The 18,292-nt window shown below is 37.9% G+C and overlaps 1 protein-coding gene across 1 annotated transcript in view; it reads right to left on the bottom strand.

The window, feature by feature from the left end:
- BAZ2B (bromodomain adjacent to zinc finger domain 2B) overlaps positions 1-18,292 on the bottom strand; it is a 138,801-nt gene that overhangs the window by 35,958 nt on the left and 84,551 nt on the right. The window contains exons 6-12 of the mRNA XM_074144712.1: positions 15,720-15,929; positions 14,676-15,074; positions 11,608-12,217; positions 10,021-10,317; positions 7,407-7,467; positions 6,764-6,872; positions 224-434 (exon numbers count right to left, since the gene is read on the bottom strand). Of these exons, the coding sequence (XP_074000813.1) occupies positions 224-434; positions 6,764-6,872; positions 7,407-7,467; positions 10,021-10,317; positions 11,608-12,217; positions 14,676-15,074; positions 15,720-15,929 (1,897 nt within the window). The remainder of the gene's footprint in view (positions 1-223; positions 435-6,763; positions 6,873-7,406; positions 7,468-10,020; positions 10,318-11,607; positions 12,218-14,675; positions 15,075-15,719; positions 15,930-18,292) is intronic.

Below are 18,292 nucleotides of genomic sequence, written 5' to 3'. Positions count from 1 at the left end.
TAGAAAAGAAATACTGAAATTCGAGGACACGTAAGACAATCAAAGGGATGAACAACTACCTTTGAGAAAATTACTTGGGCTTTTCAGTTTAGAGAGGAGAAGACTAAGGACAGAGAGGATCGAGGTCTAATACCCTAGTGAAACACATCACTCCTCTTTAGAAAAGCCATGAACTCTCTATATACCGCTACGCTCTGTTTGTAAAACAGTAAACACTTCTTACCTTGAGCCTGGAGCTTCCTTAAAAGCTTTGCATCAGTGTTGTCTAGAAACTCAGTGCTACCGACGTTTGGAGGTCGGCCTTTGCGTCGTCTCATTCTTGACTCCTCTCGAGAGTGCTGTCTGTCTGGATTTGGTGGTCGTCCTCTTCGCCCTTCCATAGCTCTGATACGGGGAATGACTTCCTCTTCCTTCAGGAGACACCACTGCACACCCTTTCAATTAACACATTTCACAGACAGGTATTATAAATACAGATTTATTAAAGGAAAAATAAATCTAAGAAACTGAGAACACGAACAGCAAGAGATATGTTGGGGTTTTTTTCCAAATAAGTTACATTTATATAAGAAATATGCAGGACCTGTGATGTACTATTTGCATAGTACAAGGTTTTGAAGACGCACAGAATCTATATATTAACAGCTTATCACTACGAACTTCTGTAAATTGTACTACTATGCATGATTTTGAAGACTATTCAGTGACATTCAGTTATTAGCTAGCAGGCATGCCGCTACTCTGTTATTCTTAATTATTTCTGACCAAATCGCTTGTGGCTCAACCCTTTTAAAAGGCAAAATAGATTCTTCCTCATTATGTAAACTCTGAATTTAAAGAACTACTCTGCTTTCACATAATCTGCTGCTCAACGTGAATGTCAAGCTACGAGTCGCTGTCTTCCAACTGTTAGTGTTTACAGAAATTTTGACATCCATACCAAGCACATACAGTAGTGTATTTTCAAATATTGCTTTCTGTAGTGTTGTAGATCTCAACAACTGAGCTGAAAAAACACAGACTCATTTTAACCTTGAATTTTTATTAAGTAGAATTTAGTTCTTCCCTCATCCACTGCAAGAAAATTAATTTCTGCACCAACTTGAAGCAACCAAAAGTTTCTAACTTGTAAGAATTCATCTATCTGAACTAAAAGTTAACGATATTCTCTAACTAAACATAGTATGCAGCAATACATTCAAGCCTGCCTTTCACTATTACACTGTTTTTTTGTGGAATCTCAAAAACCAATACTGAATTACTTTGTTAATACAAATACCCAAGTTAGTCCTCACATAGAAATGGCTTTACTTCAACTGATAAAAAATACTTTATTGCATCTACTGAGTAGAACAGGAACACAGGCTACCTGATCCTGTTTTACTGAACATGAGTATTTCAAAATTGTAACATCTTTTACCATTTTCCCAAGTTTTTGAAAAATGCGGGGGGGAATGTAAACTAAGTATCCTTCAAGACTACTCCATAATTTGCCTTCAAAGGTTTGTAAAAGATTTTAAAAGTGTCTGCTAAAGCAAGAATGAAAATTGGTAACTTATAAAACACATTAATTATCTGTTCAGAAAACACACATTTGCATTAGCAAAGTTTTCACACTTACATGTAAATACTGAAATCAAATTTGCTGTACCATAAAATACATTTTAACTTGCTTATTCTGACAATTTATCTTTTAATTCTTTCTGCTCATTCTTCATAATTACAAAAGTTTAATACACGATTCAACAAAAGAAATGACATTTTGCGAATGAAACATTCAGATTCCAAGAAAGCTCTCAGTATCTGCAGATACCTTTTTTTGAAGTCTGAATCCCTCCCAGTAAAGACCATCCCAAGAGTAAATCTCACACTGAGTTTACAGACGTTCCAACGGGCTTCGGTATTAGCTATGTTCCTAAAAACAAGCTGTTCAGAATCATGACCATATCACTATGTGTACAATGCACCATCACTAACAACTGTTTAATCCAAAATAGTTACCTCTGCCACTTAAACAGAAGTTAATTCATTTTCTAACCTGAAGAGTACTACTTAGGAGTACACTTCCATTTCACCATCTAGTACCTGCCTTACAAACTATCACAGGTTCAGTTTGTTGAGCACTATAAGCTAGTTTTAATACTGTACTTATCACCCACTCCAACCTGCAACCTAGGACACCTTATCCTGCGCACCCAAAGTGCCAGAGGAAGGGGCGGGGGGAAGGGGGAAAAGGCAAAATACAATTCACAGAAAAGGGGGAAGAGAAGCCATATTTCAAGAAGTACCTCGGCTCCTGCCACGGACATTGCTCTTGCTCTGTACCTGTATTTTCTATAGTTAACGATACTAATGATAATAAATATGTGGAAAAGAAAGATGGAGGTCTATGAGATCATTACTGCCACAGAGACCATGGATGTATATTACATTTTCCTAATTCCTCCCAAAAGAGAAACCAGAGGCCATCAAATGAAGCCAGTAGAAGGTTCAATAAGCAAAAAGAGCTGGCATTTCAAGGAATGAGGAGAAGACTGTTTAAAGTCCTGCCAAAGGACATTATGGATGCAAGAAGTTTCCACAAGTTTAAGAGAGAACAAGACAAAGATAGTCCAGAGCAGAGCCATTAAGGGCTAAGCAGGAGTTAAACTGACCATCTATATTTCTGTGCTCAGGTATCTTTTAAAATCTAACCCAAAATACATTTCTACTAAAGGAATGTACAATATGATATTCTGTGGATTTTCAATATTCTAAAGAAAAAATATGGGGGTTGTGCCCCAACATATGAAAATTAGTGGCTTCCATAAAAACTAAAGTTTCACTACACAAACACTAGAGAAAAAAAAAGGAATAACACTGTGAAATGTTGTGTTTTACTGTTGAAACTAATCAAAATAAGAAAGTAATTCAGTTTCTCACCTTCAGGCATCTACCATCTATTGCAATACTGTCATGTAATCAGGACATTTGCCAAAAAGGCACCAGATAACTATGCATGGAAGCAGAATCAAGCTCAAAGCCTGCAAACAAAACTAACGAACAAAATCATAGGCGCTTTGCAAGAAGCAGACATCCTAATTAATTTCAGTTTAGATTTGTGAGAAAATGCTAACGACAAAGCTTTCTAAATTGCATTGCAGAATCCAGAATAGGACAAACATTTTAAATTCCTGTTTTTAGAAAAGGAAGCAAATAATTACTACTACATTACAAATGCACACGACAGCCGATTTTATCATTGGCTGCTTTGTAGGGTACTTCTATTGCGTCTGTAATAAATATTTTAGACTTCTAAATACTCATTCACAGAATAAATCTCTTAAGTAAACAACAATATGCTTAAGAGTTGGCTTAAAAGTAGACGACTTCATGCCTTATAAAGATGCATGGTATTTTTTCTGAGGCAGCAAAATAATCAGATACTGTGAGTAAGACTAATGTAAGACGACTAAGGAGATGAGAAAAAGTACTTAAAGCACTTTCCTCCTTTCCTGTTCCTGAATTCAGGTGCCTTCCTAGGCAAGCATTCAGACTTGCTGGGGAAAAAAAAAAAAAAAACACCCAAAAAAACCACAACATTATTTTCACAGCAAACCTTACTGTGGAAAAAAGTGCATGCCATGTCTTCCATGACTTCATGATTACTCCGAGAGCGCTATACCCAAGTTTAAAAGTCTGTATTTTGCCCTTACTGATATTTCATCTGCAACAAAAATGGATGTGAATGGAGCTACACGAGTTTCCTCTAACTACGTAATGACTCTGCAAAGGGAAGGTCTGGGAGTGCTGGGGCGGCTCCACCTGGAGAGGAGAAGGCTCCGGGGATCTCACCAATGTCTACAAACACCTGGAGGGAGGATGACAAGAGGAGGGAGCCAGGCTCTTTGCAGAGGTGCCCAGGGACAGGACAAGCAGCAACAGGCACACACTGGAACATGAGGGGTTCCCCCTAAACATCAGGGAATGCTTTGTCACCATGACAGTGACTGAGCACTGGAAGAGGTGGCCCAGGGAGGTTGTGGAGTGATTCCTATCAGCTGTCTGGACATGGTCCTGGGTAACTGGCTCTGGGTGACCCTTCTTGAGCACAGCATTGGACAAGGTGACCTCCAGAGGTCCCTCCCAACCTCAACCATTCTGTGATGGATACTCTTGCTGTTATATATTATCCAAAGGTGGAAGATGCAAACTTAGGGCACAGCTCAGTATCACTCCAATACACTCTCTTCCACCTATATGCTACTTGATGCAGCATTCCTACCCATATCAGTGGAGCTCATAAGGACCCATGCCCTCTCCATTACCCCAAATCACATTCACACTAATCTTTCTAAACTACAGCAGTTTAAAGGTTCCGTCACTGAATTTCCACATTTGCCAAACTTCAAACATTCCTCTAACCCTACTATTTCATGGCCCACTCTTGCAAGATATGCTTCTCTGTCAAAGCAGTTAATCACTGCTTTGAATAACCCATAGTATCTGGTTGCTTGTGAACCAGGAGAGAGAAACACAGGCATGATTAGAAGCAGGTAATCAATGTATTTTTGGCTTGTTATAGGTAATTCTTCAATAGAAGTGATTTAGCCCTTAGATAATTTTCTTTGCATCTTGTTCCACTGTTGAGCTTTGTGAAACTTACCCAATCCCTTTGGATGCATGCTGCGTGTCTCAAAAGATGACAGAAATAAATAATGAAGAAAGAGAAGAGTAACCAAGAAAGGCTACACAGAATAATTGAAATTACAGCAAAAGCAGTAATAAAATTCCTGGAATTACCTCCAGACATCCATGATGATTATCATATGTTGTTTTGAAGCTTGATAATTCCAAAAAATTCAGTAAAAAGGGTGCAAATTCTCCCCATGAGAGAAACATACTGTTTTAGTAAGTGTAACCATCAGCCTGAATGTAGTTTAACTCTTTATATTACAATCTTAATTCACAATCTCATACATAAAATGTAAATACATTTTAGCACATCTGAAAGAGCTACCTTTTTAAAAAGCAAGAAAAGTTTTCCTTTGTCTAACAAACTCTCAATGGAACCTACCACAAACGATACAAGTAGAAACTACAGGGAGATGTACAGCAATTTAATATTCATATTGCCAACCTTGCCTACAGAAACCCGCCCTTGCCAATGCCTTCACTCTGAAGTTTTATAGTATCAAAGATGGGCAAAATCTGCAAACCATCTCACAGATTAAAGAGAGAAGAAAGAGTTAACTAGAGAAGGAGACAAGACTAATGAAGTGATATGGGCAACAGACACGAAAAAAAGTAAGAGGGTAAAAAGGCAGCAGAAACCCTGACATTACATTACATTCACAGGATAAGGAATTGTTCCAGTCAAACCATTTAGGTACGTGATGGAGCTCACAGCCACGTGAACTTGCAATCGTTGTTATTATGAAGGCCGAGCACGAAGAGGGTTTAGCAGTGTTTCACCCTGTAAGCCAGGAATCAGGAAGCACCACCTCGAAGTAGCTGCTTACTACAAACTCTGTCTTTATTGCTTTCAAATTTATACTATGGAAACATTATGTATTTCTACAGGGTATCACAAGGCTTAACTAGAGTCTGAATTCAAGATTGCTGAGAGCGTGACAGCTGCCCGCGTTCTTGTAGTAACATACTCAGAATATTTCTCTTTTAAAGAAGCAAATATATTTATGTATATTCACTGACAAAAGTCAAAAAACTTCTGTGCACATCCTGGAGAAATGGCAACATGACCAAAATACAGTAACAGTGTGGCACAAGCAGAATTAATTTCCTTAAGATTCTAATTTTACTCATTCTTGTGAGATTTATCTACACAAAGTCTAACAGTTCTATCACTTTAAAGCATAACTGAAACAACTCTGCATTCCTCTCTGTAACAATCCCATGCTTCAGGATGCTCAGATGGTGTTCTTGATGCAGGAAACACTTGTATTTAAACACTTTTTATATATATTATGCACATGAATACATGAAAAGAGTGTGATTTGGCGCGTACACATAATTTACTATAATATGAGGTTTATACAATAAAGGAAGAAATAGAGGTTTAGTCAGAAATATCTGAACGCTGACTAAGATAGAAGACATAGCTCAGAGTTGTTTGGTCCGAGACAAGCCCAGGCTCAGAGTGGATCACAAGGCATGCCCAGCTCCCGACACCGCCGAAGGAGATCATGCAGCGAGCAGAGCGGTTTTCAGCACTGCCCAGGATCAAGCTCTCAGCATCTCAATGTAACTACTATTAAGAAATATGCACAATTTTTAGCAAGAATTATCTAAAAACAGGCAATGCTTCAGATTGTAGCAAAAATTACTTCACCTAAATTTAAGTTAATGTTCCTTGGATCAAAGACTTTACTTTTTAAAAAGTGGATACCTGCGGTCCATCTCTGGCTTCATAGAAGTCACCCACTCCTATTTTTGCACTGAAGCTGAAATTGTCCCTTGAGATATCCATTATTCCATTTCTGCTGAGATACTGAAAAAATCACATATTTTTCCACTTCAGCTTGTAAATAATTACAACCCAGCTTTGATGTACAGCTAACTTTGTGAGTGCAATGTTTTGCATATTCTATCAAAGGAATATGCATTTATAGGAGATCAAATCAGTAACAGATTGAGATACATTACGCCTCACATCACAGGTATTTTGAAATAAGCATCTTTATTGAAGGGAAAAAAATGGCATTTTTTAATTGCAAGCATGCTTAGTAGCATTAGAACACAGAAGTTAAAAAGAGGAATGTACCTTTACTACTTCCGGATACTGTCTCAGCTTCTTCCCACAAGGTGCAAAATATGCTACTTCTCCTTGAAGGCGACCACCGAAGTTTCTTATTCGTGTTTCTCTTTGCCAGCTGGAGTAATAAGAGAGAGTTGCATACAACAATGCTTTATTAAAAACAAGTAATTAATGTGAACTTAAGATTTTTACATAAAAAGACATATGTAAAATGTGACAAGAGTATCATAAACCAAACAGACAAAACCAGAAATGGTTATTATGTAGGTTGTCCAAACTGACTATATATGGATTTATTTATATCAAGCTACTTGCATATTACCAGATTTTAAACGGCTTGGAACTATATTTCAGGAAGTTATTTGGAGTCTATAATGGCTCAGATCTAACCATCAGGACTCATTTCCAGTGGCAAAATCACTAAGAGGCAGGTCATGGTTGCAAAAGAGACAATTTGATGAACAAAAATTAACACATAAAATATGCTGACACTTTTAAAGAGATACAAAGTCACTGCAAGTTGGAAATCAAAGTTGTTCAAATCCTTTCCTTATTATTCAGCCTCAACATTTTTTAAACTGTCATTTCTTTACCAACTTTTGAAGGTGGTATCTCCCTGTATGGAATATCAGGCATATAGGTAACCTACCCGTATTCAAGAGGAACACGCAGCTCCCGTTCATCTGTTACTCTTCGTCTTTTTGAAATACCTAAGACAGAATTTCTGATTAACACCTCAGAGAATTTACAAAATGAAAACGTGTTCCTAAAATATACTTTTTTTCCTTAAATCCCCAAAAAACTAAAAGATAAATCATTTTACATAAAGATAAAACATTCTTGCCATTATTTAACTCAAGTACCAAGAAAATGAATGTAACTGTTCTCCTTTTGAAACACATTTTCCTCTGAGTTTTCTTTAACCTCTTCTAAAATTTTAAACAGAAGAAAACCTAGTTTTTCCATACAGAATTGCTTGCCTTGTTTGGCTCTCTCAGACCTTGCTCAAATAATTCCTTGCACTCCCTTTTTTTTTTTTTTTTTTCTCTACTAGACCATATTTAAACTTTTTCACTACAGTAGAAGAAAATGAAAACACTCTTTACTTTAAAAATCCATACATTACAATAGGCTCAGTCTTCAAAGAGCACTGTGAATAGATTTCAGTCAACTACCCAATGCAGAAAATTTTCAGGATTATTCCTGCTTATCAAAGAGATGTTGTGTTTGGTGCTAGTCAAGAGACTGAATCAATAATCTAATAGAGACAATTGCCAAATGTGGGGGTTTATGAAGAGCCAAAGGCTGGCGCTTTCCTCGTCTCTCTAACAGCTGTAGGACATGAACCATGTGCACAGACAAAATTTTGGAAGATGCACTTCTCAAAAAGGCAGTTTGGACCTTGTGTAAAGAATGTGACCCGTCTCTCCCCTGTGGAAAGGGACACGAGGGAGTACCATTACCAGAGCGAACCCCTGGAACTGGCTCCAACCCTCACAGGGAGGAGGGGCGTCACAGGGTGCGATGGCGCAGGTCTCACGCCAAGACGCCCGTGCCAGCGGGGAATGACTGCCCGGAGTCCCCAGCAGAGAGCACGGAGACCCTGCCCACACCTGGACACCAGACTTCTCGGGAACATCGGCAGCCTTGAACTAACATGACTATTACGTTACTTCTAACGGTCAGGTCGGAGGGACGGAAAATGCCTGCCCAAACAACAGCGAATTGAAAAAACAAGTTGTCCAGTGAAAAACAGACACAGAGAAGGGACACGAGACCTCTTCAGTGCCTGACCAGCTTCAGGCAAAATGGACACAAAAGTATTTAACTGTATCACAGTGATTCTTATCAGGATAAAGTACTACACCTAAAACAAGAACACAAAATTAATTTATTCTACCTCCCACCTGTTAAGAGGACAAAAAACTGCTATCAGCCTTTTGAAAGCATCGTAAATCAACACTGATTCCTGAGCAAAAAAAATAACTTTATATTTTGACAATTTGGATTACTCCTAATGCATGGGGAATCTTTTACAAACTGTGGGATTAATAGGCCTATTTCTGAGAAAAATATGAAGGAGATCACATTACACTGCTTTTAAGTTACAGCCCTTAACATGGAATGAAATTCCTATTCCATTGAATCCAAATATAAAAACAAATTTACGAGCGGATGTCCCCATTTAAAATCTACTTACTTGCATACTAATTAAGTATCACATTTCTAATTCAAAGTACTAAATACGCTATTTCATTGAATTGTTACCATGCAAGTTGTGAAGTGCAACTTTCAAAAATGCATTCTTTTCTGTTGCAGCAGTAATTACTAACACTTGCAGATTAGTCACCAAATGAAGGATTGTAAACGCTGTGTAACATCATAACCTCACCTCACAACCCAGAGAGGTGGTGGAGTCACCTTCTCTGGAGACATTCAAACCCCCCTGGACATGTTCCTGTCCCACTGCTCTGGGTGACCCTGCTCTGGCAGGGGGTTGGAGTGGATGATCTCCAGAGGTCCCTGCCAACCCTGGCCACTCTGGAATTCCGTGACTCAGGCAAATGCTAACTGTACTTTTCATGAACCTTTTAAAAATAATTCCTTGCATGTAATCCATAAATTCTGCTGAGAAATTTGAAAGAATAATGAATAAAATTGTATTTTAACTAAATACAGTTATTAAATTTGTTGAGGAAGGGGCAGAAATAGAAGATTCAGAATGCAAGCTATAATGCATAGGAATTAGGATTAAATAAGTAGTTTAGAATAAAATTATAAATAACAAATAGGAAATAACAAAGAGTTTTAATGTAATAAATATCAACTCTGGCTATCTCACCCTACCTTCTCTCAAATAATTATATGAGCTAAAATATCCTGGACTAAGCGTACCATTCAGGTCTTGAGAACTTGCAGTTCTGCTGACTGATTTTACTGTCTGTTGCAAACACCCGTCAAAAGATCACAGAACCAGAGAACAGCCCAGGCTGGAAGGGATCCCAGAAGACTATCTGGTCCAGCCTTTCACGGAATAGGAGCCTGGATGAGATCACCTGGCACCCTGTGCAACTGTGTCTTGAATACCTCCCGCAACAGGGAGGTTGTGGCAGTGAATGGTTGTTCTTACTGTAAAAGTTTTCCTTCTTATGTTGAGATCTCTCTTGTTATCAGTGTCTAAACTGGTACTACCTTTATAACTATTTTTACAGCACATGCCACTTAGACGTTACATTGCAGTAAAATAAAAAACATCCAGATACCACAGTGTGTACTTGGTGTAAGAGCAGGTGGTGCTGTCCCAAGAAACGCCGTGGGCTGGGACTCAGCACACAAGGCAGCTGGCGCAGAGCTTGGGGTCTTGGCTGCTTGGAGATGGAGAGGGGTAGAGTGAGCTGCGTGACCAACAGAAGAGCTCTTCACAGAGGAGGACGTTTTATTCAGTTTCAGTGGAGTTTTTTCTCCCTCAGTGTCTGTATCCGATTCATCTTGATCTTTATCATCCTCGTCATCTTCATCCTCAGACCCTTCTGTATCTGACTCTGAATTACTGTCAGACTCTGTTCAAAGAAGTGTGGCAAAAGGTACATTATGACTTGATAAGTAATGGCAAATACATTAAAGTTCTAACACTTGGTAAAGTCTTTTGTCTTATTTAATAACAAGCTTTTCTGACTTTAATATTTTTTAAAAACATCCTTGAGTATAAATAGAAGGTTATAATTAACTACCTACACTTTAAAATGACTACAAATATGACAGCATAAAGTAATTTGGCATGATAATGCACTTTTGTTTCAAATGGAATTCTTATTTTTCCCATGAGGAGACAAGAGACAGAGGCTGAATATTTTAAGAGGTTGTTTACCCCAGAATGACCTACACTGAGGACACCCCCTGCGAGCCCGGCAGTGGCTGAACACTGCCACAGGGAAGGGCATCCGTAGGTGGTGAAATCTGGCGTGAAGAGGAGGCAACGATGGAACTGAGTACAGGCTGAAAGGTGTCAGATTTGGAAGTGTGGCTATCATGGCAAAGGACGAGTTAGAGAGAAAGGGTAGACAGGATAAGGAACTGAAGATAGGCTACGTCTGTGAGGGAAAAGAAAAAGAGGATTAGTATAGGGTCTGTGGATGAGAAGGGGAAAGAGAATGATGACGGTAGAGCTGGATGCTAGGGATATCAGCACATGGGGGGAAAGGAGCGACTGGGAATACAATAAATGCTTTCAAATGGGCCTTGTCTTTCTGAATTGCCTAAGATCCTTTAAAATAGTAGTCTGAACGCTATCTATGAACACTGCAGCCCCTACAACTGTCCTGGTACTTTTCTCTAATCTTGCTCATTGACTATTGTGCTCCTTAATGAAGCCTAGAAACATGATTTTCTTGCTACTTTTGACAATTTGAAGGCCTTGTTTAGTCACTCCGTGGTTGGGGAAGCCCATTCTGTAGATGGGCTCTGCCTGCCAGAATAATTAACCACCAACCAGCCTATTCTCCCCATCCCCACCCTGGGTACCTAGCCACAGAAGCAGTACGTGAGCTGTAGGCTGGGTGGCTACTCTGGAAGGTAGGTCTCCAACAACCTTTCCAGAGCCATCTTACCAGAAGAGCTGAAAGTACACTTGCCATATGACCAACTAATCAGAATACCTAAAGCATGACTTTGGATACCACACAATGGGGGACTGGAAGACATGCGCTACTTTCCAGGATATCTGCAGGACACTGTGCAGGCCATGCTGCCCAAAAATTTCCTACCCCTATTTTAAAATATGGTCAGAAATGCATATTTTCAACACTCAAAAAATAAAGTTTCTGCTTTTCCTATTAAAAAGGTTAAACCACCTGATTGGCTATCATCAGAATCATCATCTTCATCATCCTCATCTTCATCTTCGTCGTCGTCGTCGTCATCATTTGAGTCGTCAGAGTCCTTACTGCTGGGGGCATCTGAGTCTACCCCTCTGAATTGCTCCACCACCAGTTTTGCAGAATGAAGGCGGTGCTGGGTTTTTACTGCATTTACTGCGTTATTGCTGACTGGTTTATCCTTTCCTGAACCAGGTAACACAGGAGAGGTAGAGGGCATAACAGGAGTCCGGTTACCAGCTGTTTTTTTCCCACAAGCGCTCAAGTTTACTGGCAAAGAGAAGGGGGCACTACCAGAAATGGCTACATTTTCATTGATCTTGGTCTGGGATTTCAGTTTTGTAGTAAGTGCAAGAGGAGCCTCCTGGATGACGCTCTGAATAACTCCATTGGGTTGGTGATTACCTAAAAGTGCATTTGTCAGGAATGGATTAGAATGGTTGTTTTCCAAGGACGTGAGTTTTTGATGAGCTGGTGAAGTAGATGTTGGTTTGGGGCTTGACAATGCCGCAATAACCTTCTTCAGGTTCTTAGATGATTCCTGTTTCTTTAGCTGTGCTGCTGGGAATGTCTGTTTATATTGTTCCTAAAGAAATAAGAAGACAGAGGAATAAAATGTGGATTTTTTTTTCTTAATTTTTTTTTTCTTTCTTTTTTTTAAGTGTTCAAGCAGGTGAACTCTATGAAACGTTAAACATCTGCTAAGCTATTTTTAGTAGGTGGAAAGCAGGAGCTACCTACAACAGAAGAGATGAGTAACTACAAGTTATGTAAGTCTCTCTCGTGATTTTCACCATAAATACAGTAAGAAAAAAAAATTGAACTAAAGGTGAAGCTGATGTACATTATGTAGAGGAGCTACATCACTCTAGAAGTGATTTTCATTAAGATATTTAGCATCTTGAAGAAATAAAATTTAAAAAAAAAACTACTCGTACTGGCATAGGAAATCCCTGCTTATTACTCATTTCAGCAGATGAAGTCTCATTAGTGAGTGTCAAAACACTCACTGTTTTGTGATTCGTTAGTGTGTTAGTCACTGTGTTAGTGATTCGTTAATTTTAAAGCACAAGGTAAATACAACACACTGATGGCTACAATCCTAGCAGTAAACCAATAGAAGGCTCTTAGTATAGAAAAAAATTTATCAAAACCATGGGGAAAAAGGTATTACTCAGGAGTACTGTGATATGCTAGTTTAACTCTGAAGAAGTAGTACTTGAAAGTTCTTCAGGTAAAACTTAAATCAGAAGTGGCTCAGAAATGCACTTAAAGCTTACACTGTCTTTAGTCTCAAGATTCTTCCAAGGAAAAAGAAAATACATCATCTTTGACAGAAAAAAAAAAAAATCATAGAATGGATAAAGATAGTACAGTTTAAATCAATTTTACAATATAAGGTTAAATACAACACATTTTTGAAGTTACTAACATTTAAAACTGATTATGAAATTAGGAAAATCTGTAAAAATAAATATTCACACAGTGCATGTTGCCAGTAAAAGGTTTAAAGAAATCAAACCACTAAACAGGTGCTGTATCATCAGCTAAAAGACTCGTAACATAACTTTGACAGCAGAAGCCTCCTCCAATGGCAAAGACATATTTTTTCATAATTATGATTTATTTAACCATTCCATGTAACTTATTTGAATTCTATGAATTAACTGGGAGTTGAAAGGAAAAATAGCATTTCTCTTCTTGTCTAGGAACAAAAAACTATGTGATAAAAATAGTTTTCAACCCCCTCTGAGGACTGTGAGTTAGCTGGGAATCAGAGCTCAGTTCACTCCTCACCAATACTACTTAGTTTGAAACAAAGTTTATTTTTAATAATGAAACTTGCCTTGGTAAATGTACTTTTTAATGTAGTTATTTGTATACACACACACCCCCCAAACCTAACATTTTAAAATGCTAGATTTTTTTTCTCTTCTAATCCCCATTCACATCTAACTGAATAGAAATTATGAAAACTCATCACTAGTCACCATAATCACTATTAAAAAAATAAACAAATTGAGAATCTACAAAGAATTTTGGTAAGCTACAGAACTGTTAAGCCAGACACATGTAAACATACTATGGAGTCCTGACCAGTAAAAAGATCAAATTTATTGCAATGGCCATACTGAGTTTTAATTAGCTATCAGTGCGTGAATAACCTCATGTCTTTAAAGAGCAAACAAACCCCAATATTAAAATCGAATATTTTTTTAGAAAGGCTTTCAGCTACTTTGTTTAAAATCATAATTAAAATAGGTAGTTTTAATTACTTTGACTTAAAACTATCCAACTTGAAACAAAGCGAAGCCATGCTTACATACTAGATATGGGAAGTATTAAATCAGCCTTCTGACAAACTCAAGAGAAGCACAGGAAAAATATCCAGCCCACCCAATTTACCCATGAGTACTTCTCTTATTTTGATACCGGTTTTAGCTGTTCACTTTCCTTAAGAGATGCATGACAAAACCCTTTGCTTTCTTTGTACCCATTAATCTCACTGATTGCTTTCAGCAGAGTTCCACTATGTGGTGGTGAGCTCAAAACTCAAGTTTGGCATTATGTGACAGTAAGTTGTGTATATGATTACATCAGGTGTACATTAGGGTATGCAGACATGCACATGCACCAGGTAGATGACTCTTCTCAGAGATAAAGCTATAGAATAGTTCAGGGCACTTTTAATGTATAGTGAAGCATCTCTAAAATTAAAGCCTAATATTTGCTGCTCTTTAGAAAAAAAAAAACCAGCAAACAAATAAGAACAACAAACCCATCCCCCCCCCCCCCCACACACACACACCCCCCACCAAAAAAACAACCACTACAGTTCAGAACATCTATTATCCACACAATTTAGTTAGTTTACATCATTCAGAAATCCATATCAACTCTAACAACACATCAAAAAATATGACACGAAAATAATATACATATATTTTTAAAACATATTTAAAAGATCTTCGTAGCACAATGCTGTATCTTGTTAAGCAGGCAACGCTTGCAAATAATCAAAAAAACAGTGATTTTTCACTCACCCGTTTTGATCTTACATCGCTGGTCAAAGAGATAGATTCTTCAGAGGTATTTTTATTCCCTGCTTTGAGTAGATCAGGGGAAGGAACTATGAGTTTTAAATAGGTTTCCTTTTTGGCTTGATGTACCAAAGACAAAGGTTTCACATTGGGAACCAATCCCGTAGACTGTATTACACTTGTGTGTTTGTTCACAGATTCCTCCTTTGCCTGAGAGCTTTGGAAAATAAATGGAAGCTGCTGTGACAAAACCTGAGGCTGCTTCTGCTGGGACTGGAATGATGAGTGAGTCTGGGAATCAGACACAAGAGGTATCTGCTGGTGTGTTCTTTTTTCTTGGGACTTTTCATGTGGTTTTTGTCCATCATTTTTCATATCTGTTACACCACTATGCATTAGCACCTGCAAAATATGTATTTTTGACCGTTCATATTAAATCATTTAAAGAATTTATTAAAAAAAAACCAAACAAACACATCATCAGTCCTCAGGAAACAATTACACTATTCTTGCCAGAGGATGAACAATAATAAAATCAATCTTGCCATATATTGTTTAGGGCTTTTTTTTCCCCAGACAGTTTCAGCATGTGAAGACAATGCTTAGTAGAGGAGTAATACTAAACCACGGTTGTTTTTAAATGTATTTCTGACTGAAAACCTAACAGGATACCAAAGATTCCAATCTTGTTCTTCTATTGGCAACCAGGAAAAGTATCCACTCTGACAGAAAGAAAGCAACTGCCAAAGCCATACCTATAGAGAGATCTATTTTCAATACACTGTGTTGCACACAAAGTTTCTGTGTATTTCCCACTTTCTAACGAAAGTAAGTCTACCAACTGTTTATCTCCTAGCCTGTAGCGGATGCACGCACACAAAGGAAGAAAAAAAAAAAAACCAAAAAAAACCCAGAAAACCCTGAAGCAAAACCAAAAAGAGTATTCTTAGCATTCATTAATGTGTAGTTAACTTCTCACTGATACAAACGTGAACAGGTTTATTTTTCACAAACAGCTTTCAGTGAAAGCAGGGTGAGGCGTCATACCTTGTTCTTGTTTTTGTGATGTGCTTCATTTTCAGAATCAGATTCATCATCTTCACTCTCTTCAGCACTCTGGTCCTCCTCCTCCTCCTCTTCATCCTCCTCTAGGTCATCGGAGTCACTGCTACTTACGCCTTCACTTGAGGTGTCTGAAGAGGAGCCCGAGTCACTGTCGCTGTTACTAGAACTTTCCACTGCTTTTTTTCTGGGCTTCTACCATGAAGACGAATGCTTTATTAATGGTTCAGCTTTAATCTGTTATATCATGTTATTATTATGCATAATCTTTAAAATAAAAAAGAAATCAGCCTGGAATTCAGGTCTAGCAAGCCTCCACAGAATGTACTCCTTCCAAAAAAACTTAAAACCAAGAGCTTTATTGCAAACTAACATAGAAAGAACAATACATACTAGACTCATCGGTTTGTTCCAGTGACATATTCATTTAACTACATTATTTAACTTGTAATTTTACAGTATGCACTGTTCAGCAATGTAACATTTTGAAGACTGAAAAGAATACGCTCGTCAAATGGCTTCTGGGATTTGCTTCTGAAAAATGGACCAAAAATCTGCTGAAATACTCTGACAACTGTATAATCTTTACATTCTCGGAAAAAACAAATTTGCAGACAGAAGGTGAAAGTAAAAGAAGCAGCAAACAAGAACATAGACAAAGAAGAAAGGCAAGACTGGATTTTAAAGCACAATGGATGAAGAAAGTTAGCTTTTTGGGGAGCGAACCGAAATGGACGTATTTTACCGACACACCTGAAGGAGGTACATGTGGGACCTGAGCACTATCACGGTAGCTGTGTGAGAGAGACATGAAAGTATGTATTACGGTATTAAAGCCTATTTAATGGTTAAAGAGAGCTTGCAGCATGACGCTGGAAGGTAGGGAAATGTGTGAAACAAGATTACAGATATCAGGCGGCTGCAGCAAAGTGTTATGGAGCATCTCAACAGGGCACGTGGAGTCACCAAGGGAACTGTGGTTAAAACTAGTCAAAAGGAGGATAGGTGGACAGCAAAAGTCTTGTTATAAAACAAGAGGCTAAAAAGAGCAATATTATGTCAAAGATCCTTGTCTTAGGAAGAAAAAAATCAGTTAAATTAGTGGGAGAACATAACAAATTTATTCTTACAACTGGGTGTACTGGTTTTGGATGGGATAGAGTTCTCTTTATTGATTCCTGTGATGAACACAGTAACATTTCATATCGTCGTACCTTCTACATACTGTCACACGCATTGCTTACTGTTGGAAAATCCTAAGAAGTTAAGTGTATTTATTTGGATTTATTGTTTCACTAATCAATTCAGATAAGTGTCAATTGATACTTCATGAGGGACAACAATCTGAATTTATGCAGACACTTAAAAATAATAGTTCTAAATAACTGTGCCAGTCTATGGTAGGTCCTATATGTTTCATTACTGGTGTCCTTTACATCATACTTAAGTATCTTCCTGTCTAATATTTGGCACAGACACAGAATATCTCTTCGTGAAGGTTAAGATCATAAAATGAAGGACAAGGCCATGATCTGAAGCAGTAAAAGTAACAATGCCTTCCCGAATCACATCTCTAGGATTCTATTCTAGTTTTTCCCCTTCATGGTTCTTCATTTATCTCTGTATGCAGAAAGGGAAACACCAAAAACACTGCAATATTACTAAAATCAGAAATACCCAGTTTGTTCATGGTGCTGATGAAATACATATTCGTAACTTCAGCTTCTTAAGAGATGCACCTAAGAGTCTGGAAAAGGATAAGCGTGTCAATGGGTTACTTAGCTGACAGTGGTTACTTCCACCCATCAACACTTGAAAACTTTTGCTGTCCGTCTACCTTCACAAAATGTGTTAGTTGCTGTACCTTACAAATCTATCTTTCCACACTGCAGACAAGAACGCAAGAAAATTATCACACCAAGAGAAGTCAAGAAGGAACATTCTTGTAAAAAATGAGGTGGCAAGTGCCAAGCAACATCTGACACACAACTCTGATTCACACAGATCTACCTCAATTAAGAAAAGGGACAGCTAATTTTGACATAAAATTTAGTGTACCTTATAAGCAATCAAATGCTTCAAAACAAATCAGGCACTTCACTACATTGTGAAACACAACCGCTTCCCGGGGAGTTTTTACTTCATGAACAAATAGAACCTTTTGACATAGATAAAACCAATACAAAGAAGCTGGATTAGTAGGATTTCACAAGAAGGGATGGCAAATAAGTAGCTTAGAGAAAATGTAATGATAGGGAAAACTTAAATTTGTGCATTTAGTGGATACAAAGGATTAATCTTGATGGAGAAGTTTCTATCAAATCCAGCACAAAAGGCAAGGGGGGCAGGGGCAGTAAACTGCATACAGCAGAAATAATTCAGACTAAGTCATGTAATGTAAGGCACAATCTCCCCATAAAGACACTTAGAATAACAAAAAATACTTGAAAGACATTCCAAAACCTTGCTGATACAAAAGAAAATAGTCAAGAAAGAGAAGGAAATGTCCAGACCAAAAGGTAAGTACTGTTTTACTTCATTTGAAATACAGTAGAAAG

Source organism: Numenius arquata, chromosome 3 (genome assembly GCF_964106895.1).
Source record: "Numenius arquata chromosome 3, bNumArq3.hap1.1, whole genome shotgun sequence".
NCBI classification, from domain to species: Eukaryota; Metazoa; Chordata; class Aves; order Charadriiformes; family Scolopacidae; genus Numenius; species Numenius arquata.
This window is presented reverse-complemented; position numbering and strand designations above follow the sequence as displayed.